The 26947-nt window shown below is 41.5% G+C and overlaps 3 protein-coding genes across 5 annotated transcripts in view; 1 reads left to right on the top strand and 2 right to left on the bottom strand.

The window, feature by feature from the left end:
• Positions 1-9886, top strand: part of LOC122074067 (chloride channel protein CLC-f) — a 30307-nt gene extending 20421 nt beyond the window's left edge. The window contains exons 3-9 of the mRNA XM_042638879.1: positions 4839-5033; positions 6153-6607; positions 6842-6946; positions 7220-7453; positions 7648-7860; positions 8149-8381; positions 9409-9886. Of these exons, the coding sequence (XP_042494813.1) occupies positions 4839-5033; positions 6153-6607; positions 6842-6946; positions 7220-7453; positions 7648-7860; positions 8149-8381; positions 9409-9487 (1514 nt within the window). The 3' untranslated portion in view covers positions 9488-9886. The remainder of the gene's footprint in view (positions 1-4838; positions 5034-6152; positions 6608-6841; positions 6947-7219; positions 7454-7647; positions 7861-8148; positions 8382-9408) is intronic.
• Positions 9887-12183: 2297 nt separating this feature from the next.
• LOC122073528 lies at positions 12184-13636 on the bottom strand. The gene is made up of 4 exons (XM_042638121.1): positions 13189-13636; positions 13042-13078; positions 12815-12936; positions 12184-12435 (listed from the first exon to the last, which is right to left on the bottom strand). Exons 1-4 carry the CDS (start codon positions 13486-13488, stop codon positions 12373-12375), a joined length of 522 nt encoding a protein of 173 aa, XP_042494055.1. The 5' UTR covers positions 13489-13636; the 3' UTR covers positions 12184-12372.
• Positions 13637-14775: 1139 nt separating this feature from the next.
• LOC122073970 (serine/threonine-protein kinase BRI1-like 1) lies at positions 14776-22748 on the bottom strand. 3 transcript variants are annotated; one of them, XM_042638719.1, is made up of 4 exons: positions 21825-22748; positions 16251-21166; positions 16012-16143; positions 14776-15722 (listed from the first exon to the last, which is right to left on the bottom strand). In XM_042638719.1, exon 2 carries the CDS (start codon positions 20970-20972, stop codon positions 17250-17252), a length of 3723 nt encoding a protein of 1240 aa, XP_042494653.1. In that variant the 5' UTR covers positions 20973-21166; positions 21825-22748; the 3' UTR covers positions 14776-15722; positions 16012-16143; positions 16251-17249. The 3 variants fall into 3 exon arrangements, with proteins under 3 accessions (XP_042494653.1, XP_042494654.1, XP_042494655.1); XM_042638720.1 differs by having other exon boundaries at positions 16012-21166; XM_042638721.1 differs by lacking the exon at positions 21825-22748 and having other exon boundaries at positions 16251-21429.
• Positions 22749-26947: the final 4199 nt, after the last annotated feature.

Below are 26947 nucleotides of genomic sequence, written 5' to 3'. Positions count from 1 at the left end.
CACTTAAGTCCACTTAAGTGATAATTAAGGTGTTAATTTATTTCACTAGTTAATAAGCTCCATTGGGCCCATCGACTTAAGTTAGTCAATAAGGCCCATAGTGGCCATCGATTTATGTAATGAAGCCCATTAGTGGCTAGTAGTTAGTGAGTGACTAATTAGTTTCCTAAGTTAACTAGGTTTCTAATGTTAGTCCTAGTAGGAGTACAACTCCTAGTTTTAATGTGATTGCAAATAGCATAGTTTTTCCCATCTATATATAGAGGAACTCTTGTACTCAGAATTCAGATTTGAATAAAAAAAGATTGCAATCAATTGCTTCTAAACAGCCGAGATAGCTGTGAGTGAGATGCCCGGGCCGAGATAGCCACTCCCACCCACATTCCTCTTGTCTGTCCTCTCAATTTTCTGATATTAATTTCTGTTTTTTGTTTACTGTTATTGTGAGAATTCAGAGAGAAGTTTCAGATCTGTTCAAGCTCTCAAAATCAGAATCGACCAGCCAAGAATCTCTCATTCTTGAAGTCAGCCTATCTCTCTCATCTCCCACTCTGTGATCTGATCAAGCAATCTCTGTTAAGGGTCTGTTCTAGGCTGTTATAGGGTCACTCGACCGTCATCTGAAGGACATTCAATCAGTCCCGCTGCGGTTCTTGCAGAGTTCTTTCTCATTCTCTCTCCAAGGTCAGAAATCAAGAAAGTGAATAACTCTCACTTCAGCCGGCAGAATCAGTTCATCTTTGGATGTTTTATCCTTCGTACTAGGGCCTACAATCGACTAGAATTGGAGCTCCATCAGAGTTCTGTGGAGCCAACTGCAAGTACCCTTCTCTCTCCTAATCGCAGGGTTTTCTCTCTCCTATCGGTTTGGGTTTTGGCTTGGGTTTTGTTGCTGCATTGTTCTTGTAGCTTTGGGGGTTATTTGTTGGTTATTGTTCTCTTGTTCTCCTGGTTTTATTTCTGATTATTGTCAAGCTAGCTAGTGAGTCTTATTTATCTTGTTTGCGGTGTAATACATTTGATGGAGGAGCCTTAGGGAAGAGAGGGAAAATCAAAATAGCAGGGGGGAAGGGAAAGCACACATTCTCACAGAGCACAAATTGTAACCAATTCTCATTCAAATTACTTCATTTTGTCCAACATTGGCTATGTGCAAATATTTAAATAGAAAATAACAAGACTCCTACTTAGACTCTAAAACTGAAACAGACTCCTACTTCTCTATCTCTTACGTATCCTATCCAAAACAAACATGGGAAAATAAAAGACATTATTAAACTAAACTACTGCCAACTCTTGTTAGACCAAAAGCCTGGGCTGAACCGGTTCTTCTTGGTTCCTAAAGCTGGTCATGCTGGTTCAACCAGGTAAGTGCAGCCTTATCTACATCAACTCTCCTCCTCTGAAGAGAACTCGACTCCGTCGAGTTTGGATAAGGTCCAAGAATGTCGTCAGAATCAATGCGCCTGAGGAGAAAAGTACCAGCTGTTCTCTTGAGTTTGAGAGGGGGAAGATTTTTTGCTGGAAGAAACTTTATGTCGAGTCCACCATGCTGAAGAGAATGTATTCTCATATCCACATTGCTTAGCTTTCTTGTCGAACAACCATGGGAGCCCCAAAAGCATGTGATAGGCTTTCAGAGGGAGAACATCACACTGAACTTGATCAATCAGTCCACCAATGGAATACGTGAGCAAACCCCTTTCATTAATTTTCAAATTATTGTTGTTCACTCACCCAACCTAGTAAGGGTTCGGATGAGGCTCAGTTTTTAAACCCAACTTGCGAACAATATCTTCAGCAACAACATTGGTGCAACTGCTGGGGTCAATCACCATATTACACAAGCTATTATTGCATAGCACTCTGGTCTGGAAGATATTATCACGGCGCTAATCATCCTCCTCGGGAATCTTCTGTGTAGTCAAAAGAGGACGGATCACGTAGAATGGTCGAGGCTCACCATCATTAATCTCATTAGGCTCACGATCACACTCAACCTCCAGGTTTATTGTTCCTATTTTTGGTTGCTCTTTTGGTACATATGTTATATAATTGTCCTTGTCAATGTATTAGCGTGGAATATGGATGATTTGGCCGTGAAGATGACATGTCTGAATCACGTCGAGGTGGAGAATACGGCCGGCTAGGTTGTGAAGATGACAGATGAAGCACTAGCCTGTGGTATGCTAATTGACTTTTCCTGTGGAGATGATTGTGGCTGAATAGAACTAGGACCCCTAGGAAAAGCATCTGTAAATGGCCTCCGATTGTATGGGCGTTTCAGACTTTCCTCAACTTGATATGCTACTTGTATATCATCTTCCATTGTAGGCAGTCGGCTATATGCAAGGGCAGCACTAAGTTAAGGGTACAAACCATTGTGGATTGTGCCACCAATACTTCTTCGTCCCACTCAAAAGTAGAACGAGTGGCCAAATAATAAAATCTAGCAACATACTCTTCAACGGTCAAATTCTCCTGTTTCAATTGTGCAAACCTGAGATGCATGCGTTGCTATTAATCAGAAGGCAAGAATCTCCGGTTCATGACTTCATGCATTTTAGGCCAAGTAGTGACTAAACCAATGCCTTGGGTTCGGTTCTGTTGCTGTTGCTTGACCCACCAGACTCGGGTTGTGCCTTTCTGTTTAACCTCTGCAAATAGGATCTTTCGGGCCTCAGTCAACCTGTATCATCTGAAGAACGTCTCCAAGCTGTGAATCCAATCAAGATACAATTTTGGATTGTTATCTCCATAAAAATCATAGACATCCAATTTTGTTGCTCTTTCTGCTCTATTATCATATCTACTAGTTCCATATGGTGGTGGAGGTGGTGATGGCGGTGTATGATGTGGTCGCGGTGGTGGTAGTGACGGATCCTGTGGAGTGGTGTTGGAACTTGAAAAATCCCCAGATTGAACGAGATTCTTTCCTTTATTTGCTGTCACCAAATGATTAATAGAAACTTGCATCGATTCCATCATTGTCTTAAGGGAAATGACAACAGTAGTGAGAGCATCAATTTTGGCATCAATTTCTCCCTTATAGGAGTTCAGCTGTTGAATAACTTCACTATTGGCTACCATGGTGGAGATAGGCAAGATTACACTCAAATATGATAAAAAAAATAGTAAAATAAAGGAGGTGCAAGGAACAATGGCACAATGGTAAATAACTCTTTTTTTTTTTTTTCAAGGGATGGCAGAATTGTAAATATCTGAAGTTCAATTTAATCCCAAGGAATAATATCGCGTATGCTCTTAAGGGTATACTTGGAAGTGACTAAAAAAAAGGACAAAAAGGGATAATGGAGGAAGGGAGGGGTATTTCAGGAAATAAAAAGATAATAAAAGAAAGGAGACGAAGGAGGGATCATGGGGTGGGTTTTATTGACAAAGGAGGGATCTCCTCCTTGTTGGAGATGGAAAACCAGCAGCGATGGTTTCTCAGCAGGTTCTTTAGCGATGGCTTCTCAGCAGGTTCCCCGGGGAGACTTCGATCCAGGTATAGTCCTCTGTTTCTCTCTTCTTCTTCTTTTTCTTCTCTAGTTCTGTTTTCCGCCCTCTTGTCTCGTCTTCTTCTTCTGTTCTTTCTTCCCCCTTTTTTTTTTTGTTTTTTTTGTTTTTTTGTTTTTTTGTTTTTTTGTTTTTTTGTTTTTCTGATTCTCTCTCTCTCTCTCTCTCTCTCTCTCTCTGGTGCGCTGCTGTTTTTTTTGGCTGACAGAATGGGTCGGTGGGGTCAGATTTCAGCAGATTTTTTTTTCCTGATTGTTGGCGATACCTTAGAAAAGGGTTCGATCGAAGGGAATAGGGAGAGAGACAATGGGGGTATGGTATGGCAGAATCGAAGGGGGCTTGGGTTCTAGTTCAAGGATTTTTTTTTGTCTTTGGATTTCTGTTTTCTGCCTTGGCAGAAACGAGAGCAGAAAATGGGGAGATGGGAAAGGAAGGAAGGGATGGAAGGAAGAAAAGAAATGGGGATCCTTCGGCTCTGATACCAAGTTGATGGAGGAGCCTTAGGGAAGAGAGGGAAAATCAGAATAGCAAGGGGGAAAGGGAAAGCACACGTTCTTACAGAGCACAAATTGTAACCAATTCTCATTCAAATTACTTCATTTTGTCCATTGGATGTGTGCAAGTTTTTAAATAGAAAATAACAAGATTCCTACTTAAGACTCTAAAACTGAAACAAACTCCCACTTCTCTATCTCTTACATATCCTATCCAAAACAAACCTGAGAAAATAAAAGACATATTATTAAACTAAACTACTACCAACCCTTGTTGGACCAAAAGCCTAGGCTGGACCCGTTCTTCTTGGCTCTTGGTTTCCAAAGCCGGTCATGCTGGTCCAACCAGGTAAGTGCAGCCTCATCTGCATCAACATTGGGGGTAGTTACTTTGTAATCTACTTCTACATTAGATTGGGTCTTGGATGTGCCTGGTTAATTCATCCATTATAAGTGCATACAAATACGGGCTTAGATCTGATCCTTGGTGTAACCCAATTGTAATTGGGAATTCGTTACTTTGATCCCTTGTCGTTTTGACACTTGTTACCACTCCCTCATAAATAGCCTATTCTACAAGTACTAGAACATACAAATTCAATTAATACAACTAAAATATGCATTAGGAATGAAGAAAGACTATTTAATTGTAAAGAATGTCAAGAAGTGTTACTGTAGAAGTTTTAGGGATTATCATGTTTTTCTTCTCTACACCCCCAATTCTAGGGATTATTATGTTTTCTTCTCCCTACCCCAATCCATTGAACATGCAAATAATCTTTCTTCTTTTTTCTGACAAATCTTGTGAGTTCCTTTAAATTACAGGGTTTAATGCAGCAGTTGCTGGTTGTTTCTTTGCTATCGAGACTGTTTTAAGGCCTCTACGTGCAGAAAACTCACCTCCATTTACAACTGCTATGATCATACTGGCATCTGTTATATCATCAACAGTGTCAAATGTCTTACTTGGAGAGAGACCAGCTTTTACAGTGCCCACGTATGAACTGAAATCTGCTGCTGGTATCTTATCTCATTCGATCTCTGCTGCATTTTATACTGGGGCAAACAAGTTTATCTTCACTTTATAAACAACTTTTTATAAGTATGTTTAAAGATTAAATCTTATGCTGTGTGTGCTCTCTTCTATACAATAGTTTCTTGATTCATTCTTTTCATTTGCTTACAATTATGTATTTTATCTCATTGTATCTAATTATGGCACCTCTTTACTCTCATATCTGGGATTTACCTTCTGGGAGTAGTGGTTTTTTAAGTGGCAATCGCATTAGCTGATGAAAATGGTATAGATATATATAAAAAATAAAATAGTGTATAGAGAGATAAAGCAGGGGAAAATGGGAGACCTTGGTATGATCCTAGAGATGTCTTCTTGTAAGATCCAATCACAATAAAGTTAAAATGCTTTAGATTCATTGTGAATGTGAGATGTTTGGGAAATCAGTCTTGCATCCTTTAATCCAGTGTCATGTTCAGGCTTGATATAGTTTCCTTACAACGTATGCAAAACTTAGTAGTTCACCAGATCTCTGCTAATCCCGTCCCTGTTTATCGCATTTCCCATAGATTGTCTAAACCTCACATAACACCTATAGCAGTGGTAGGATTTTTCTAGTTTCTCCTGCTTTCATGCCATGGAGTTATGAATTGTACCTTGAGCATGAACTGCAAGAAGAGGATATTGATAATTATTGCATGACTGATGAGATATTCACCATTCCCAATCTGCTCGTTCACTTCACTATAAATCCAGTTTCTTCCTAATTCAGTTGAAATTACTTATTTTTCATAGAACAATATATTGAATTGTACATCTTCATTGTGCTCAGATGTGCTTCATCAGTGCACAGACTGATGCATGTCAAGTGGTCTATGAAAGAAATATACTTTAGGTTCAATGATTGATGTTAGCCGACCCCATTAATTCGGGGTAAGGCTGAGTTTGTTGTTGTTGTTATTCAATGAGTGATGTCAGATCATGTGTATGATTTCATTGATTTGGTGCAAAAATTGCCTTCTCTTGGCAGCTGAAATCTGGTCTACTTGGTTTGGTGGATATGTTTGATTGGTGTTGATGATTGCATTTGTCTCTGTTTCTGAACTTCTATACTTTCTTCACAGAACTACCGCTATACTTGATACTTGGTATGTTATGTGGAGTAATAAGTGTAGCCTTCACTCGTTTGGTGGCTTGGTTCACTAAGGCTTTTGAGTTTATCAAGGACAAATTTGGCCTTCCTGCAGTTGTGTGCCCTGCTTTAGGCGGTTTAGGAGCTGGAATAATAGCTCTGAAGTATCCTGGTACACTGTATTGGGGTTTCACAAATGTGGAAGAAATTCTCCACACAGGAAAGAGTGCTTCAGCTCCTGGAATCTGGCTCCTAACTCAACTAGTGGGGGCCAAAGTTTTGGCCACAGCTCTATGCAAGGGGTCAGGACTTGTGGGTGGTCTCTATGCCCCCAGCTTGATGATTGGTGCTGCTGCTGGTGCTGTTTTTGGTGGTTCAGCTGGAGAACTCATCAATTCAGCCATTCCTGGAAATGCTGCTGTTGCCCAGCCACAAGCCTACGCGCTAGTAAGCTTTCTTATACTGCACCATATCCAATTTTTTCGCATCACCATTCTTTTGTAATCACTTTAAATAGCTTAGTCCTTGTATCAAGTATGGCTTTATAGAGCTGATTGGAGGCTAAGGATCCAACCCCATTTAGTTGGGATAAGGTTAAGTTGAGTGTACTATTGTAATCACTTGAACCACATGGATGCAATCGGTGTAGGCTGATTTAAAAATTTTGACCAATAAATGCAGGTTGGCATGGCTGCTACATTGGCTTCAGTTTGTTCTGTGCCTCTGACTTCGGTACTACTACTGTTTGAGTTGACAAAAGATTACAGAATCTTGCTTCCACTCATGGTAGTTTCTTATTCTCATATGAACTCTTTAAGCTTACTGTTGTGGGAGTTACAGCATGGCAATTCAAAAAAAGGTCATGATGGCTTGTATCTGTTTTTGACTCCCTGGAATTAGAGTAGCTCATTGTAACATTGGCCTTCAATGCAGTTATTTTTTCTCCAAACTAGAACTTCCTCTTCTAATGGCTCTCTGCTAACTGACATGCATGGAATAATAAATGATGTTTGAAGATGATGTTTGATTGGATTTTATCTGTTTTTGTTTCACAACCAGGGGGCTGTTGGATTAGCAATATGGGTTCCCTCTGTAGCAAACCAATCCAAGGAGTCCGAGGTATCTGATACAAGGAACCTATCACGAGGTTATAGTTCTATTTCACATGTTGAAGATGAGAATCAGGCTATTTGGAGGAGAACTGATGATGGAAATGATTTAGAGCTCTCTGTCATGAGAAATGCTGTTGATCATGGAACAATTAATGAAGATATACTTTTGGATGATTTGAAGGTTTATCTTTCGCACTTCTTTTATGATTGATTATTAATCTTGTGTAATTGGTTACATTTTCTCTTGTTTATTACTTTTTTGCAAATGCCAAATTCATTTGTTAATAGCTCGATTCTGATAAATGTTTTTCCCGCCATTGAAGCATTTCTTTTATGGTTGCATTTCCTTGGTAATAATCTTCTAATTGTTCTCAGGTCTCTCAAGCTATGTCAAAGAGCTATTTGAAGGTTCCACCAACATTGACATTGGTTGAGACGATAAAACTTATGCATGACTCGCAGCAGAATTCTGCGATTGTGGTTGATGCTGGAGATCTTCTTGAAGGAATCCTTACACTTGGGGACATCCAGAGGCATCTGTCCAGGACATCTAGTGATGCTTCAGATGGTGATGCAACAGTTTTGGATGTATGTAGTTTTGGAAGCATAAATCTTTCACTACTATGTGAAGAAAGAATTTGAAATCTAAACTGTAATCCTAAGTTGTTGGGTTTTCTTCCTAATTTAAATCTTAAGATATTCACTGATGCTGATGAAGGGGTGAATGGCCCCAGATCCCCCCATGGGGAACATGGTACTTGGAATCAGTGCGGCACTTTTCTTTTTTCTTGCTTCGGTTTTGGACTTCTCAGATAATGATTACTAGTATATTATCTTTCCAACAAAATGATTATTTGCCTGTGGAAATCCTTATAGGTGAATACCTGCATTGTTTCATCTATCTGTACTCGAGGATTTCATTACCGGAGGCATGAGCGTGGACTTTTAACTTGTTACCCAGACACAGATCTGGGAATCGCCAAGGCACTAATGGAGGCCAAAGGAATCAAGCAGTTGCCTGTTGTTAGGCATGGTGGAGACCCGAGAAAAGAATGGAAGCGCAGAGTCATAGGTCTTCTTCATTATGATTCTATCTGGCGCTTTCTCAGGTTAACATTGATTTTATTCTCAGTTTCTCACATTATATCATGCATAGCTTCTTGTTACATTTTATTGGAGTAGATTTGAATTATACGTGTGGATCCTTCACTGGTGCAGGGATTAGTTGTTAAGAAATCAACCTTGAAGCTGTTTTTTTTTTCTGTTAACGACCAATGCATGTTTTTGGATGATTCTTCACCGTCAAGTGAGATATGAAATGATGGACTCATGCACCATTTTGTTTTTGCAAGCTAGAAATGAAAATGTATTTGGTATCTGTATGATTGGTTTGGATTAGTGAAATCTTCTTTTCTCTTTTGAATTTGGCTAGCAATCTAAGTATTTCTCTATCATAGTTTTAGGAATTTGCCATAGTAGACCAGAAGGTCCAAGAAATCTGCACCATGAGCGCCTAGTAATCTTTTAAATGGAGGTGGTGATTGAAGACGAACTTGGAATTTTGAAAATGGAGAATCAGGAATAGGGATGCATCCAAGGGATATTGTTAGTGTAGGAGCTTATTATGACTTTATTAGTGGTTGCTTGTTATTCTTGAACTTCTTGTGGTATTATGGCTGACTTAAGCATGGGATTTCGTCCCGATGGTTCTAGCAAACCATATAAGTATGACAACTTTTTTCTTACTGTTTGGCCTGAATTTCATGTCTACAAACTGGTAGTACGAGTTTCTTGGTTTCCATCCCCACATAGGCTGCAATATAACTTCCTTTTTGGATTGTCCTCGACTCCTTTCTTTTTTTCCCCACCTTAAATATAACAGGCTGCAAGTATAATGATGTGATAAGCATCTAGTAAGCAAGGTACCATGATGTATTCAAGAAATAGAATAAGCATCCCTAGAACTACTAAGTTTCCAAGCTTTGTATGGAATATGTACCAGAGTTGGACTACTAGTATGCTGGAATAAGGTTTGAAGCTTGCATTTGCACTTATGTAGCTTCATTTAATTGTATGCATGCTATCCATTATCCAATTAATTGATTTACTTTCGTCAATTTTCCTGTATCTATGCAGAGAAGAAATAGAGCGCCATAAATCAGACTACCAGGGGAAAGAAGAAATTCTTGGGGATATTGCCGTAAATGGTCACTAAATGCAGTTGTGGGAGAAACTTTGATGCATTCTGGTCTTCCATTGACCGCCCATTGAGACTTAGGAGTTGGAGTCGGGTCAAGGCCACTGGATGTGTTGTTTATTCTAGATTTGGACATGAGATGCAGCAGCCAAGCATCAGCCTCCATTGGGTTTCATGATTTTTATACACAAGATGGTTATTCAACAAGCCTAGGTTGATATCTAAGATGAGTTTTTGTGTAATTTAGCTCTAGTACATTGTCCATGTAAAGCTTGTATCACAAGTTAATAGTTTCAATGAATAACAGGGATTTCAAGGAGGGGGGAAATTAGATTCAGATGATGTATTTTTGGGCCAATATCAGGATGCTCCAATGTAGCTGTTGATCCATCAATTATTTATTCTTTTGATAAGCAAGCATAAGCGTATTGGTTGGCCGAGGAGCCTGTTCAATGTGGTTGGAAAGGGAGGGGCGAGGAGGTAGGGTTTTGAGGCGTACCGTCAGCGACTGTGGATTCTTCCTGTAGGGGAGCCATTTAGTGCTGAGTGATGCCTTAAATATGTTGTGCCCATGTGTATTGTCGATGGCTTGTTTCACTATATTATGGTGATTAGGTTTTCTGTTTGTTATATTGCTCATCATATACCTCGTGAAGCAAACTGGGTGGGTTCCCTATTCTTTAGCAAAATGGGCTGTTTTGTACCCACCTGAATCCAAAAATCCTTGTGGACCTCTACCCTTCCACTCCTTGATCTAGGGTTAAAGCATAATCAGACATGCGGCTATGTTATACTTCAATGTACTTACAGTGGTACAAATAAGACTTGAACTTGACTCCCCTCTATGGGGGAGGGGAAGTGGCACAGACGCCACAGTGCACTAAAGGGATCAGTATTGCATTTATGATTTGGATTAGGAGGGGTGGGGGTTGGGTAAAAGATTAACAGTGAAATAACCCATAGGATATGTGATTATTCATCAAAGTCTACATTATTATATCCTGTTGTAACTATATCAAACTGACCATGTGGAGCACGTTTAGGTAGTTTAGGATTCTTTTCTTGATATCCTGTAACAGTAAAAATATGTGTATCGTCATCTTCTAATATATTGAAGGAAGAAATCTTTGCTTCTTACACACACAATGCCGGCAAAACCGAGGTCCAATGAATATGGCTGCCCTCTTTTTTTTTTCTTGCCGGATGTCTTCCATCGGACTGGAGTATTTTCTTCCCTTTCCAATTTGGCAATAGAAATCCCGAAAGAGCACGTGAACGTGCACACACACAAGAAAGCGAGAGAGAGAGAGAGAGACTAAACAATCACTATGATCCATTAAATTTTAACCATCCGACTTAATCACCTTGGCAACCATTGCTTACCTCCACGATACCCCGAGCGTGTGCTAAACTGCTAATTTGTCCTGTACCTTTGGTCCTTTACAACATTTTTAAAACACATTTAAATGATAAATTTTCTGTCTGGAGAGCTCCCCTGCGCCAAAGACACACGGGGCATTATTACCCTGCCCCTCTAGGGATGCGCACCCCCTGAATCTAGGCACAGGGGGAGCTCTCGGACAGAAAACATCTGCCCCTAAAAGAGAGTTATTCTGCACTGCAGATGAAGAAAAATAAATACTTTGCTCCTTATTGTACGAAATCGATAATACCCATCACTTTCCCAATACCCTTTGCACACCCTCTAAACCCCTCGGTCAAAGGAGGCAGTGGATAAAGTAAAACTGTTTCCTAACAAAAGTATGTAAACAAATCTATATGGGGAAAGTTTTCCCTAAACCATGTTGAGGGATTCATCAATGAATTTTACCATAAGAAATTATTTGCCCCTATATATTAGAGATAAAAAAAATTACCCTTCAATGTTCCTAGAGACTCATCGAAACACAGTGACTCCTTTGGCAACCCTTTGAATGCTAAATCGGCCATTCACAATGCTGTAGGCAATAGCTGATTGTAAGGAGAAAGTGATTGTCAAATCCAACAAGGAGGATCTCATTTCATATGTAACTGTGAGGAACTCCATCCCCCACTTTCTGTTCTTACCCTTATCAAGGATATCTAGCACCTCTCATCCTACTTTTTGGAGTGTTCTTTCATCCATATTCCAAGATGTATTAACTTAGTTGGTGATACCTTGGCCCAGAAGGCTGTCATTAGAATGTGAGACAACCTGGCTCTCTCTCAAGTATGAAAATACCATGCATCTTTTTTTCGTAGTTTTGAAGTATTCAGTGTTATTTTCACTTGGCACACTTCATTTTGTCTGAAACTTGAAATATAAAGCAACAAAGCCAGGCGTAGTCAAGTGAGCGAGGGAGCAAGATAGATACTAATAGTTCTATAGACCAAGTCCTTGAAGCATCCTCCTAAGTTAGATGGGCCAACCACCAACCACCAGGACAGGCCCTGGATCGACATGGGAAGGGAGTTAGTCCCACATGAATGGCCCTTTTTTCCTCCCATGATTGGTGTGCCACACTATTAGAGAGATGATCACACCCTAAATTATTATATCTTGATTCTAAACCACACTTCTTGAAGGATTTGATGCAGCCACACCAACAAAGCATATATGTTGGAGTCGAACAACAAGAAAAAGAGGAAACTTAGTTTTGGTTCCTGCACAAGCAAGTATATAAACTTGCATTTTATTAGGAAAGAGAGACCCATCATTTGTGAGGCAAAGAGGGTAAAGAAAGAACTCAGCATTAATGTGTCTTACATTGTTTACAGTTTACGAGACCAACATCAAAATCACAGAGAAGCATGCAAGTGGCTCTCTAATGCAACATTTCAAAAGTTCATGCGGTAAACAGAGCGAATTTTAACATAGTAAAAGAGAAGGATGGCAGTGGGAAAAAATAAAAAACGTGACCACCTCAGAAGTTTTCGGAGCTGTCATCTAATTGTTTTTCATCTTCAATGTCCACCTCCAAAATTTCCTGAGAGGGTGTTCAGATTTCAGACTTCAGAGGAGGAAATTTTTTTTATTTTGATTTCGGGTTCTAACGAAACAAAGAAAGAGGAATTTTTTTTTGGGGGTGGGGGGAGGGGTGGGGTGGGGTGGGGTGGGGTTTTTCTCATCCTTATTTTTCCTTGTTTTGCTACTTGTAGAACACGACACGTGGACAATAGAGAATCTAACGGTCAAGGTTGGGTGAGGATTATTACATCCGGTACGTTGGTCTTAAAATTGTCCACATGTCGTGTTCTGCAGTTAGCAAAATAAGGAAAAACAGAGGATTATTTTCCTGGGGTGGGTGAGGGAGAGACAGAAAAACAGAGGAAAAAAAAAACAAAAGGGAATGTGCTACTACTCACGGGGATCCTCTGCTTCAGGTAATTACCAAGCCTGGCTAAAACTATGGAACGTTCGTGCCAGAACCGACCTCTGAGACTGATCTTTACGAAGGGGCCATCCACTTCAGCGAGCTCAGCTTCTCCTAAAATCCTTTTATATGAGTATATCAAAGTTCAGATATACCAACCACTACTATCAATGGAGTCAGGAGGAGATGGGCAGCCAAAGTATTGTAAAACAAACTCACCGGTTATTCCCACCGAATTGTCGAAAATCTGTGCGAACTGCAACAACAGATATTCCGTTAAAACTCAGTGATAGTGGGAATGGGATGTCTCGGTCGTATATTCTATTTTGGATACAGAAGAAAGAAAGAAAAATAGGAAAGACATGCCTCGGTTCGAGCGTCGGCTAAGACTTGTCGGACGTTATCCTCGGTTAGATCAAGAGGGGGAAGTGCTGCAGAAATCGATGGAGAGCGAAGCTCGGTTGGAGAACTTCTCTTCAAGGACCTCAGGCTTGCCCTCCTCCTTCCTCCTCCTCCTCCTTTTAGCGCTATCAAAGCCTTATAACTGCTGCTGCTGCTGCCGCTGCCGCTGCTAAAACCGACGTAATTCCTAGAGCTGCAGAGATTCAAGTCAAAGCCCAGAGAGGTAGAGGGGGGGACGGAGGCGGGGGAATGTAATATCGACATTGTACGATGATGATGATAATTATGGATTCAGTTTCAACGATGCCATTTCTTTTCTTTACTCTCTCAAGTCTGAACAATTGAATTTGTTTTTGGGGTTACCAAAGATATGATTCTGCGTCGTCTTCTCTCCTTTACCTTAGCTTTATCCGTTTTTATCCTCAACACACTCACAACCGCAAAGAAGTTCGCCTGGCAGCGTGTAACTTTTTTTTTTTTTTTTTGGGGGTTAAAGCAGCGTGTAACCATTCTCCCCCGTTTGTTTTAAAAAAAAAAAAAAAAAAAAAAGAAGAAGAAGGAGAAGAGAAGATTTTAAATAAAAAAATAGAGAAAAAAAGACAGCGTCATCCCTATATCAGTACAAGGAGTTCCACCTTACATAAGAAATAGGATGATCCTTTCACCCCTCATTGTGTTTGTGGATAAGGCTATGTAGCCTTTTTTATTTTTTTATCTCTCTCTACTGGTATTCAAGAGAAAAGAATTTTTTTTTTTGTTTCATTTAAGAAGATGATCCATATTCTAAAAAACATATATAATCCTCTGACATAAATCATTGTCCCTGTTTTATTGTATTCAAAAGTATGAGAATGGCTGCTGAATATTTTAGATCTTCAAATTATACTGCGCGACAATGTCGCGCCATATATATTTCTTGGTCTTCTTTAGTGAATCCCTTCCTTAAGATCAACTTTGATGGTTCTTCTTTGGGAAATCCAAGTCCTGCAGGTATTGGTGGTCTTTGTCGAAACAATTATGGTAGATTTATTTTTGGCTTTGCTTATTATGTTGGTGCTATTTTTGCTTATGTGGTTGAAGCGTTCGCAACTCAATTGGCATTAAAGATGGCCAAAGATCATCACTTCACTCATCTCATTCTTGAAGGAGATTCCTAACTTGTGGTTGATCTTATTGCTGGTCGTTTATTTTTTCTATTCCTTGGAGGATGGCTTCTATTATTGAAGATTACAAAAAACGAGGAACTTTCCTCCTTTTTTGTTTCAGTCAAGGTTGTCCATACTTATCGTCAGGGCAATTCTATTGCAGATGCTTTAGCCTCCTATGTATCTCATCATCAGTGTATATCTTCTTGGGAGGATAACCCTCCATCTTTTGTAGCTGCTTCTATATTTTCAGACTCTTGTACTACCTCTTTTCCCCACATTTTGGGATCTTAATATAATTAGCTTATCAAAAAAAAAAGCATTTCATTTGACCTCCACGGTATGGTGCAACTATGCTTTGCATCTACTGTCACATTTTCTCAATAATAGTGAGAGGAGACTCTTGGAACAACTGCAAATTGGAGTACAACCATTGCAATGGAAGCCTTTAAATTCAAACAAACAACACAAACGGGACATCTCGATCTGTTTTTTTTTTTTTTTTGTCCCCATGCCACTATAAATTCTTCCCGTGCTTCAAGATCTTGGACCCTAAATAATGAGGTCGGCCCATCTTCTTTATCCTTTGATGGATGGCATGCAAGAATTCACACATATATTGTTGACATTTGTTTCTCATACAATGAATGGCATCTCAATGCTGCTACTCCTTGCCATGTAGCAAAATCTGCATCCGTACGTCTTCTAGTGTCACTTTGATATTCATAATGACCCAAGCTAATCATCTCTAAGGTCATATAAATATATATATATATATATATCATCTTCCACCATTAAACTCAGATTCTTCCTGTGTCCATGATCTATGGTTGCAATTATTGAACACTTCCAATTCGGAAGCATCTAGATTAGATTGCCAAACTTCTCCCAGGGATCTTTCTTAAAAAATGTCACAAACAGTATCGATAACATGCATTGGGAAAGACCTCTGCAAAAGCGCTTTCATGAATTCATCTTGATCAGGTAGAATTGGTTGAGGAGCTACGACCCGGCCACCCATTGCTCTCAGCCACATTTGCATGGCTTTGCTTGGAAAGATCATGGTTGCGCTCTTTCATGTAACACCCACCATCCATATGAGCAACCAAAATTTGCATCAGTAAACTCTGCACTGCACCTAGAACGACGGCTGGCTGTTTTTTTCTTCATATCATCAAATCCTGCAAACTAAGCATACTTGCTATATAATGAATATCATTCTTCGTTCAATTCAAATTCCATTCCCACATAAGGCTCTGCAATTTTGTCGCCATGAATGAAACCAAAACCATACTTGGAAACTCCACATCTACTTCATCCTCACCACTTGCTTGTACATCATTCTGTATCCACCTGAATTGACATTTCCATCAGTCAATGTGGTTAAGCTAGGAGGAAAGAAGCGCAATATTGGAATAAATGACACCAAAATAATAGAAAACCAGACCCAAAAAATAAAGTATGAAACCAACAGCTACGGCCTTTAAGAATTTCTATTTTCATGCATTTCCCCGATTTGAGGGCATCCAAAATTCAAAAAATTTGAGAAGGTAAAAATTTGAAAGAACCAGTTTAAGATGGGGAAAAAGGAACAAAAGATTGAGAAAAAAGGATCTGCAACTAGATTAAAATCATAACAAACCTGGCTTTGGCTGAGTTCCTCAGTCAGATCGTTCCATTGTTCCCAGGATCAATCACCTGGGCATGGCTGAGTTCCTGAGTTCATTCTAAGGACACGGATGAGTTTGTGAGTAGGATTGTTCTTGACAGTACACTGTAAAACAATTTAAGAAATAAAAGGGTTAGATAGGGTGGGACGTCAAAAGAATGGGAGGGAAAGAGTGATTTTGTTTTCATTAATTTTTTTTCTTCCAGCTCTACCTTTTTAGCCCATTTGATAGTCGATGTCAGACTCACAGTTGTCAAGATGACGAAAGTATCCACCGCGTGGCCTTCCTGCTGTGCGAGTGGTCCCATGCTCCATGAATGAGCGTGGAGTTAGCATTTCCCCGAATCCAGTTATGCCAGGCAATAGGGCAAGTGGCACCCCAATGGTTCTGCCAATGATCGTGGGGTAATGGAGTTCTTGGGAATGTTTTCCCATGAAAAATAGAAGAACCTTATTAAATGGTTACCCAAAAAAAAAAAAAAAATCTAAAGCTGTCATCAAACTTTACAAATCTTGCACATCTGCTGATACAAGTATAAAACCCAAAAATACTATTCACAGAAAAGCATCCATATACAAAAACTCAGATATCAAACAGCTCAGAATAAACATCTTCCGCAGCTCCAGAAGTTAAAACCCAATTCTGTGTCCACAGTATCTCGGCAAACAGAGAAAAAATATCTTAGCCAGCAATCCTCAACCCAAAAACCTGACATAGAGCACATCTGAAATGATATTGAAGAATGAATGCCAACTGAAAAATATAAGGATGAGCAATTGAAGCAAGTTGAAAAATAATGATATAGGGAATGCCAACTAAAAAATAGTCCTCAAATTCCTATCAACAATCAGTGGGAGTAACAGTCAGAAAATTGTGTTACAGTAACCAAAAAACAACACTATTTATAACACCCAAAAAATGAAGGGGAAACTATTAAGACCAATGGAATCAGAGATCCATCTTTTACTTCTATTTTAGTAATCCTCTGTAGATACATGTCCTCTCAACTTTTTCTATCAATTTTATGTACTATTTTACAGTAAGAAAAGTGCAGGGACAAATCCCCTACACCGGTAGAGGAGGTTCGCTCAAAGCGCACTTTTCAAATCTCCTCCATGTGCAGTGTGGCAAGAGAAGAAAAGAAGATATTAAAACATGTGACTTTTAAGTCAAGTTTGAATGTCATCTTCTGAAGCGCTCTCTCTCCCCTTCATTCATCAATAACTGTATCTTTTAGAGAGAAACCATCAAGGATATCACTTTCAGAATCATTCTGAAGCTCTTTGAACATTGCCATCACCTGAATCATAGTTGGACGCCGGAATGGCCGATCATCCAGACACTCGAAAGCAATCTTAAGACACTGATAGATTTCAGCCTCGTTGGACATCTGTTCCAAGAGCACAGTGTCAACTATGTCACTACTCCTCTTCTCTCTCTGCAGCTGTTTTGCCCACCCCACCAGGTTGTTGTCATCACCAAATTCTGATGGATCAATTGGTCTTCTGCCAGATATAAGCTCCAGAAGTATGACACCATAGCTGTACACATCCCCTTTGGTAGTGCACCTGAAACTCTGGTAGTACTCTGGTGGAACATAACCTGGTGTGCCAGCAAGGGTGCTCACGCTGAGATGAGTGTCAAGGGCACTCATCAGCCTTGCCATGCCAAAATCCGACACTCGGGCTTCTAAATTTTCATCAAGTAGAACATTGCTAGACTTCATGTCCCTGTGGATTATGTGAGGAATGCAGCTATGGTGAAGGAATGCAAGCCCTCTTGCTGAACCAATGGCAATCTTCTTTCTTGCTACCCAACCAAGCTTTGATGCCCCTCCCTTGGCCTTGTCATGAAGAACCATCTCCAAGCTTCCCCATTTCATGTACTCGTACACAAGAAGCCTCTCATCTCCAATCTTGCAGTAGCCCAATAAAGGGACAAGGTTTCTGTGCTTGATCTTACCAATTGTTTCCATTTCGGCAGTAAATTCCCTGTCTCCCTGACCGGTCACACGAATCAGCTTCTTGATTGCAACGACAGAGCCATCTTTCAACCGGGCCTTGTAGACCTCACCAAACCCACCAGACCCTATCAAGCTGTCAGCGCTGAAACCATTAGTGGCCTCAAGAAGATGAGCAAAGGTCAGCTTTCTCAGAGGTTTCTCAAATGTAGCAATATTGATGCTCAGAGGCTCTGGAACCCCAGATAGTTTCCAGCTGCTGCTACCAGAAGTTGGAAGGCTGTCAATGTATTTGTCTCCCGGATCCTCCCTGCGATGGTACTTCTTCATCTTTAACAGAGCCAACGAAAGTCCAAGGATACAGAATAGGGAAATAACAATGCCAATGATCACTCCTGCTGCCATGGACTGTTTCTTTCCTTGCCGATTATAATTCATCTGACGGGCTGCACCACCAGACCCACAAGGGGGCAAGGGGAGCCCACATAGGCCAGAATTATTTTCATATCTGGATGCTGGGAATGTGGTCAGCTGTCCTGACAAAGGAATTGGACCCGTGAGGTTGTTGTTCGACACATCGAGATCACTGAGAAAAGAAAGACTACCTAATGACCCTGGTACAAAACCTTGAAGATCATTGTGAGACAGATCAAGAACTCCAACCTGTTTAAGACCTCCCAAGCTATCGGGGATGGTTCCTGTCAGTCTGTTGTGTCCCAAATTTAGGACCTGGAGATAATACATGAAACCCAGGTCATCTGGGATTGTTCCAGACAACGAATTGTACGACAGATCCATATAGATCATGCTGCCATTACCTGAAAATGAGTAGACCGTCATACCAGTGTAGATTCTAGTGGATGGGCAAGAATGAACCATTGGAAAATTCGCCAGCCTCTCTGTTCGGATCCCTTGAAATTCAACTAGTCCCCCAGCACCTCTGCAGGCTGTACCTCCCTCATTCCTGATGAATGCGAACTGCTTTCCAGAAACGAGTCCAGGCATAATCAGCCCAGCTTGGCTGGCAAGTTCCTGTGGTATGGAGCCAGTTAGGCTATTACTGTTCAAATCCAGCCATATGAGGCTCCCGCAGTTACCAAGCTCCCGCGGTACCTCTCCTGTGAGCAAGTTATTCCCCAGTTGCAGAATAGCAAGATTCTTGAGGTTCCCTACACCAGCAGGTATCACCCCAGTGAGGCGGTTGCTAGAGAGAGAGACCCAGATGAGTTTAATACACTTGGTCAGCGACAGAGGGATGGTCCCCGCGATAAGATTGTTGTTGAGAATCAGTGTCTCTAAGTTTCCACCATTCTCACAGATGCCCTCTGGGATTTCCCCGCTGAGGTTGTTTGCCCAAATGACCAAGTCTGAAAGGTTGGGTAGCTCCCAGACTTCTGAGGGAATCGAACCATTAAGGTTGTTGAAGCTAAAATCGATCGTCCTCAGTTGCTTGCAGTTCCCGAGCTCCGGAGGCACCGTTCCCGACAGAAAATTGCCGGCTAAGAGGATTTTATGTAGAGAAGAGAGAGAGGAACAGAACCCAGATGGGAATGAGATGCCACCAGTAAAGCCGTTGGAACTAAGATCGAGCAATTCAAGCTGAGAACAGTTCTTTATAGACAAAGGTAGGGAACCGGTTAAGTTGTTGAAAGGAAGCAAAAGGTGCTTCAGAGATGGCAGAGTACTGACGACGGTATTGACGAAATCACCCGAAAGCTGGTTGTTGCCGAGGTTGAGGATCTGAAGCGAAGAGCACGGTACAAACGTGGAAGGTAAACCCCCAGAAAGTCTGTTCCCAGAGAGATCGAGCTCTAGGAGAGTCCCACAGCTCTGACCGATTTCTGGCGGGATCTCACCTGAGAAGTTATTTTGGGCCAGCAACAGATGCTGCAAATTCCTGAAGCTGCCCAGGACCGAGGGAATCACGTCCTGGAGTAGGTTATGGGAGAGGTCAAGTTTCTGAAGCAGCTGGCAGTTGGGCAAACTGGCGGGGAGTCCAATCCCTGAAAGAATGTTGTGGGAGAGGTCGAGCACGGTGAGGTTGCCGCAACTGCCGAACTCGAGTAGGGAGAATTCGCCAGATAAGTTGTTGTGGGAGAGGTCCAGGTGCTTTAGAGACGCAGGCGATTGAGCGACAAAAGCCGCCCGAATGTTGCCAGACAGAAGATTGTACGAGAGATCGAGTGTGGAGAGATTACTGCAAGATGAGATGCCATCACCCAAATCCCCGGGGAGCTTGTTGTCTGAAAAGTTAAGGAGGCTCAAAGCCCCACAATTTAGAAGCGAGTGGTTCAGGAGCCGGCGATCCGAAATCCGATTGCGGGAGATGTCGAGCTCTCGGAGAGAAGCACCAAAGGTGAAAGCCGCCCCAGGAATAGAATTGCGGGAGAGATTGAGAGAAATGACACTGTCACAGTGCAACAGGAATTCTTCAGAGATGGTGTCGGAGAAGTTATTGGTAGACAAGTCAAGGGTCACCAAGTTGCAGCGCACCGAAGCAGCAATTCCGGCAGCAGTCGATAGATCACCGTAGAAGAGATTACCGCGTAAGATGAGATGTTGGAGATGCTGCAGACGCGAGAGAAAGTCGAGGCGAAGGAATCCGCTGAGTCCGGCATTGGTGAGATCGAGTGCGGAAACGTGTCCGTCGGGAGAGCAGCTGAGACCTTTCCAGGAGCAAGGATCGGGAGAATTAGGAGTCCAATTCGTCAAGAAGCCATTGGGATCAGCGTGGACAGACAAGTTCCGGAAGGATATCAAGGCCGCGACCTCGTCGTCCTTGTCTTTGAGCTGTGGCTTTGAAAATTTTGAACTAGTAGAAGGGGAAGAAGACAATTCTCTGGCCATGTAGTGAGGAGAGGTCGTCGTGGACAGGAGGAGAATGACAAGGCACAACAACTCCATCTTAAACAATAAATCATGTCCTTTCCTATCTCCTGCCGTCGTCCACCAAAACCCGGCCGACCCTTCCATTAGGGATCGAAGAAGCGTCTTAATTAGCCTTAATTAGTTGGAAGTAGTGGTCTTGCCCTTGGAATGAGGCTGAATATCGTGCAACGCAACTAGGGCGGCAATTCGAAGGTGATCGTAAGCATGGCTTCGCCGTGTGCAGGAGCCACAGGAAAGGGGTTATCTCCCCACATTTCTGAAGATTGGCAAAGCCCCCCCTGCATTGTTGCGAGATTGACGTTCAGACTTGTAGTCAGATAAGAAGAAATCAAATCTATAATCATAATAGGCATTAAGGGAATACGAATGATAATGATAATTGATAAAGAAAACAGTGACGATGGAAAAGGGACTAAACCCTAAAAGGGAGGGGATGATAGGCCTGGCCTGGCCGGGCCGGGCCGGGGTGGGGAAGTAGCTTGAACTCACTAATCATGAATATTTAAATTCTAACAAGCAGGAGAAGGCAAGGAAATTAGGTATGACGGAAATTTTGAAATAGGCAGATTATCTCACCTACTAATACGCAACTAATGATACATATGACAGTAATAATGGAGGAGACGGAGACAGCGAGAAAAGAAATTAAAGTAGTATTCTATACTTTACGACCGATGGAGATTTAAAGGAAAGGGGACTCAGCAACTTGAAATCACTAATCATGTATTTAATTTAATTTCTAAGCAGAAGAAGAAGAAGAAGAAGAAGAAGAAGAAGAAGGGGAAAAAAAAGTAGGTTTACGAAAACATTGAGATAAGTAGATAATCATATATACCTGCCAATGCACAACTAATGATACATATAATAGTAATAATACTAGAGACAGAGAGAGTATATTACTTTCTTTCACTCATGGAAATTAATAAAGGAACGAACCTCTTTTGGTGGAAAGTTACGGTGATTGACGACCAGGGGCCAGTTCATTCATGGATACCAATATACGAAATCGGATAAGGAGAGTCTGTGTAATAAATCTTCTCATATGCGGTACCGTGTCTCTAGGCTCACCGCTCACCGCTCACCGCTCACCGGCCACCGCACTCCACAGTCAGAAAGGGGGTATGATTGCACATATCGCTCTACCTGTGCCTCTATCGTCGTCTTCGTCTGCGGGTGAAGGAGTTAGGGTGATTGATCTTCTCCTTTTTTTTCTGTTATCCTTCTGTCAGAGACCATACCAGAGAAAGGATGATCGATCGGTCAAACCTCTACTAGCTTATCTATGTGTTTGTTTGCGTTTACACTGTACAAGCGTGAGATCCTCTCTCCCTCTGTCAACTCAATTCGAAGCAAGGGAAGCTGGCTCTTCACTTTTCCCTTCCTCCCAGAAATCTCAATCGTATTTTGGTACTGGATAATTTATAGTTCACCCTCTCCATTCCCCTTTCCCTGTCTCCTCCAATTTTGCAAGACTGCCAGCCAGTCGACACGAGAGTCGGGACTTGAGGCTTGGCCAGAGAGAGAGAGAGAGAGAAGATAGAGTGAATGAGCAGCAAAGAAGAAGAAGAAGAAGAAGAAGAAGAAGAACTCGGGAGAAGAAAAGAGAGAGAAAGACGGAAAGATTTTCAGAGAAAAAAAAAAAGAAACAAAGAAAGAGACAACTTGATAGGGCTACGGAGAAAATAAAGGAAGGAGAGGAAATCGAGAATTAGACGTGGGAGGGAATACTATAGATTAAAATTTTCTCTCCCTAACTATTTATTTTTAAAAGGAAAATCGCACTAAAAAAGTCTAAAATTAAGTAGTCGTGGTTGGAAGGAGTGCGACTTGGGAGACGAAGCAGAGGACCCTGGGGATAGGGGATAGGGGAAGGTATTCGAGGTCTGTAGTGTAGTGTAGTGTAGTGTTATAGAGATGATGGGACTTGGAAGGGACGCGTTTTTCTTTTTCTCATTTTCGAGTCTAATGGTCAAACTCGAGATATGATTCCCCGTTGCCGTGCCCCCAGGGGGCCAGACCCAGCCGGCCAACCCACGGGCCCACCCTTTGTCTCTCTCTTCCTTTCCATTCCCCCCCTCCCCCACCACTCTCTGTTGTCTTTTCTTTTTTTTTAAATCTCCCTCTTTAGACTTTGTATAGCAAGTGGAAATGCATAGCATAATATTGCCTTTTTGGCCCTTTGCCCTCCGCCACCATCTTTTTGTCTTTCCTCATTACTTTTTCTTTTGTCTTTCTTTCTCTCTAATCAGTAGTCTCTCTACCCTCTAGTCTCTACTCCATAGTCCTCTTTAATCCCTTTCTCTAATAAAGCAATCAAAGTCTTTCTTACAATTTCTTTGCCTACCTAGGTTTAGGTGTAGTGATCCGTTTCTAAGACTGCCTTTTGAGCTTAGCTTAATCTTTCAAAGTTAATATTGAGTTTTCCTTGGTACCTAGTTAAAATAATAGGACTCGCTTGTTTGAAATTTTGAATTGAAATCGACCAACTTTGCTTCTCGATTATATTGGATTTTCAAATTCTTTTTTTGATTTTTTTATGAATGCACTACATATTCATTAGTGGGTTTTCCCTTTTCTTAAGTTAATAAATAATAAAAAAATCAATAAAATTCATTTCTCATGGTAAGATCTTCAAGAAGTTTTATTTTAAAAAATCATCTAAGATATTTAAATCTTTGTTTCTTTTTTCCAATTATTTATAATCAATCTAATATGATTTAGAATCAACAAAGGACATCCTATGTCTAGTTTTGGATTTTAAATCTTGTTGTGTAACAGTAATTGGAGGGAGATTATTATGACCAAGATTAAGCTTGGATCATTTTTAGTAAGTTTGGATATGACACGTAAATATATATATATATACATATAATGTTAAAAAATCAACATTAAAAAAATGCATTGGAAATAATACACGCATGTTCAATATGTGTTTAAAACTTGAATTTTCTCATTTCATACGATAATGAATTCAAAATATAATTTTTTGTTAATGGGGAAATCAAATAATATAAATGTGTTTTTAGGTTTATATACCATACCAAATATTTAGTAATTTTGCCTTCGCCGTTGCTCCCTTCAACAATGGAAATTGAACATAAATCCGACATAAAGATAGGAGTAAAAAAATTCAATACTATAAAGCTATGCATGTATATATACATGAATGAGCAAGATTCATTCCAACGGTGGAGATTGTTGGACAATTCAAAACAACAACAGGAGCAGTTGATTACGAGTCAAGTATCAACATAGATGCTTTAAGGGTAAATAAAAGGAATTTAAGGAACAGTGAATTTTCTTCCCAAAAACGATAAAAAGTGGTTTAGATTGATATTGAAGTTGAACCACTATTATATGTAAAATTAATCATTGACTACTTTTCTTGATTAAGCCGGTTCCAGGTTGCCAAGTTCCACCATTGGCTGGAACTAACCGGTCTTAAGATTTTCAAACCTACCAAGAGACTTTTTCGTTTCAATTATTCTTGCATGTACAGGATGGAGGACGAGGGAGGGACTCCAAGTTTTTGGCTCAAACCATAATTCATTCTGTGGTCATCACCGACGGTAGTTTTAATCTCTTAATTACTCGTGCGCGCGGAGGGTGCTTGTTTTATTATTTTCTTGAACTCTGGCATGGACGAAGGTCACGAAGCAATCCGCAGAATCGGATGAGGGAACGCGGAAGGGCCATTGATGAACTGGAGGGTGGTCTTCACTATTCCAAGCTCTATTTTAACATTAGGTAACTTCTATTTGTATTGAATTATAACATGTTAATAGGGGATTTTATATGTTTATAATTTGGGTCCCATCTAAGCTGTCTCATGATTAATATTTGGATCACATAAGAAACCTTTTCGTAGGTGAGTTGCATCATAACTATGTTCTTCTTTTAAAATTGGACAAAAAAAAAACTTTGCAGTTATGTGGCCCTTGTGCTCATACATAGAGGGAGTGAAATGACGCCCCCACACCTATTGATACGGCCAAATTGATTGCCCAATAGGGTAAGAACACGTGGTATCTAAAGAGAGGACACGTGTCGCTCACCTGTTAAAAGCTGCAAGGAGTCTGACCGCGTCAACCGCGTGGAGGGAATATTCCCCACAAAGGGGATAAGACGTATCCGAGTAGGACTCGAAGAGGAAAGGAGGCGGACTCGAGGAGGACTCCTCCCAGGAAAAGAGAAACCCTAAACCCTAAGGACTATAAGAGAGGGCCCGAGCAGAGGAAAAAAGGTATGCAAAAAAACCCTCACCATTACCCTTGTGAAAAGCTGTGCGGCTGATCTCTAACTTGGATGTTGGAGGACTAACCCCGGATAAACATCCGGGCCTCTACCTTCTGTATTTGTGCAGGATCAGCTCATACGGATTTTCAGCAGCAACAGATTGACGCCGTCCGTGGGAACTACAGTAATGGTGGGGAGAACCTACAATCGTAAGAAGACAAGAGCAGCATCGAACATGAACATGGGGGAGGAGGAACCTTCAGGATGGCTCCCTCCCTCGACGGAAATCAGAGAAAGGGGAAACGATGATCGGGAAGGCTCCACGAGGGACCAGCTTTCGACCGGATATTCGGTGCGCGGAGATAGTAATCCTCCGCCCCCTCCTAGAACGCAGGAATATGTGACAAGGGAGTAGTTCTAAGCCCTCCAGGAGAAATATGATCGAATGGCCGAGGCAATGAAGGAGGTCTCCAAAGTTGTCTCTCAGAAGACCGACGGAGCACCGCGAGGCCCCATATCCGCTCGAGCGAACTCGAGACGAGTACCAGAGCAGTACAGGATCGATAAGGTCCAGTCATAATCCTCGGAACCGAGCAATGAGGGAAAGTCCCGCACCCAGGGAAAGTATGCGGAGTGCCGCCGGGGCCAGGCATGGGGAACTATGCCAAGGAGACGAACAGAGACACGAGGACTCGGGGTTGAAGCAGATGATCCTGGACCTGAAAGATGAGATCAAGAAGGTGGCAGAAAACCAGACGGGAGATCGTGAGCCAGACCTCACTAATGACACGGCTTTAGTTGATGATGTTATGAGGGACCCACTCCCGATCAGCTTTCGTCTGCCAAAGTATGACACTTACGACGGGTCTGGGGACCCCGTTGATCACCTGGAAGGCTTCAAGATTGCTATGCAGTTCCATCAAGTCTCAGAGAACATCATGTGTCGTGCCCTGCCATTGACGTTCAGAGGAGCAGTAAGGCTATGGTACATCTGTTTACCGACGAAGTCGATCCACAGCCTCAGCGATCTAAGTTACTTCTTCGTGAAGGGATTCTCTAGTAGCCAACCCCTTCAGAAGACCACGTTGAACTTGACCAACATCAAGCAACATGAAGGAGAATCACTGCGAAACTACATGAAGCATTTCCAATAAGAGAAGATCACGGTCAAAGGTCTGGACCCGAAAGAAGAGTTCACAGCCCTGCTGGGAGGCGTCAAGGATAAGGAGCTGAAAAGGTCTTTGGTGAAGCATACACCGAGGAACCTGGCCGAGTTGAGAGCTCGGTGCGATAAGTACATCCAGATGGAAGAGACCCTTCAAGCCGATGAAGAAGCTGAAAGGAAGACGAGAAGGAAAAGTGTCACACCCCGTTCACACAGAACCGGACCGGTGACCGGGTTAACTCCGGTTAACTCAAACCTGTCAGGATCATCTGATACAGTACCCAACCATAGCATACACACATCTAAGATAAACGTTCAAAAGTTCAGCGAAAGACTTAATTTACCTGTAAATACCCCCAATATACTTGATACCCAAATTGTAGTATATAGATAGATATATATGGGCCCGCAGGCATGATATTTACACAAAAAGAATAACAATTCACGTATCAAGTACACAAAAAGGGGTCATCAAAAGAATCAAAAAGTAAAACTCTGCACGGCGTCAACACTGCAGTCCCGTAGCACAGCCCCCGCATGTGCAATCCGTACCGTGCTCATACTCCTCGGGGACCCACCAATCCTCATCGACAAACTCAACTGTGAGGCCCGACCCTTGATCTTCAGGCTGGTGACTTGTAAAATCATCTAAAAGAGG

This window comes from Macadamia integrifolia, chromosome 3 (genome assembly GCF_013358625.1).
Source record: "Macadamia integrifolia cultivar HAES 741 chromosome 3, SCU_Mint_v3, whole genome shotgun sequence".
Classification (NCBI taxonomy): Eukaryota; Viridiplantae; Streptophyta; class Magnoliopsida; order Proteales; family Proteaceae; genus Macadamia; species Macadamia integrifolia.
Note: the sequence above shows the minus strand (reverse complement) of the source record. Positions and strands in the feature narration are given on the sequence as shown.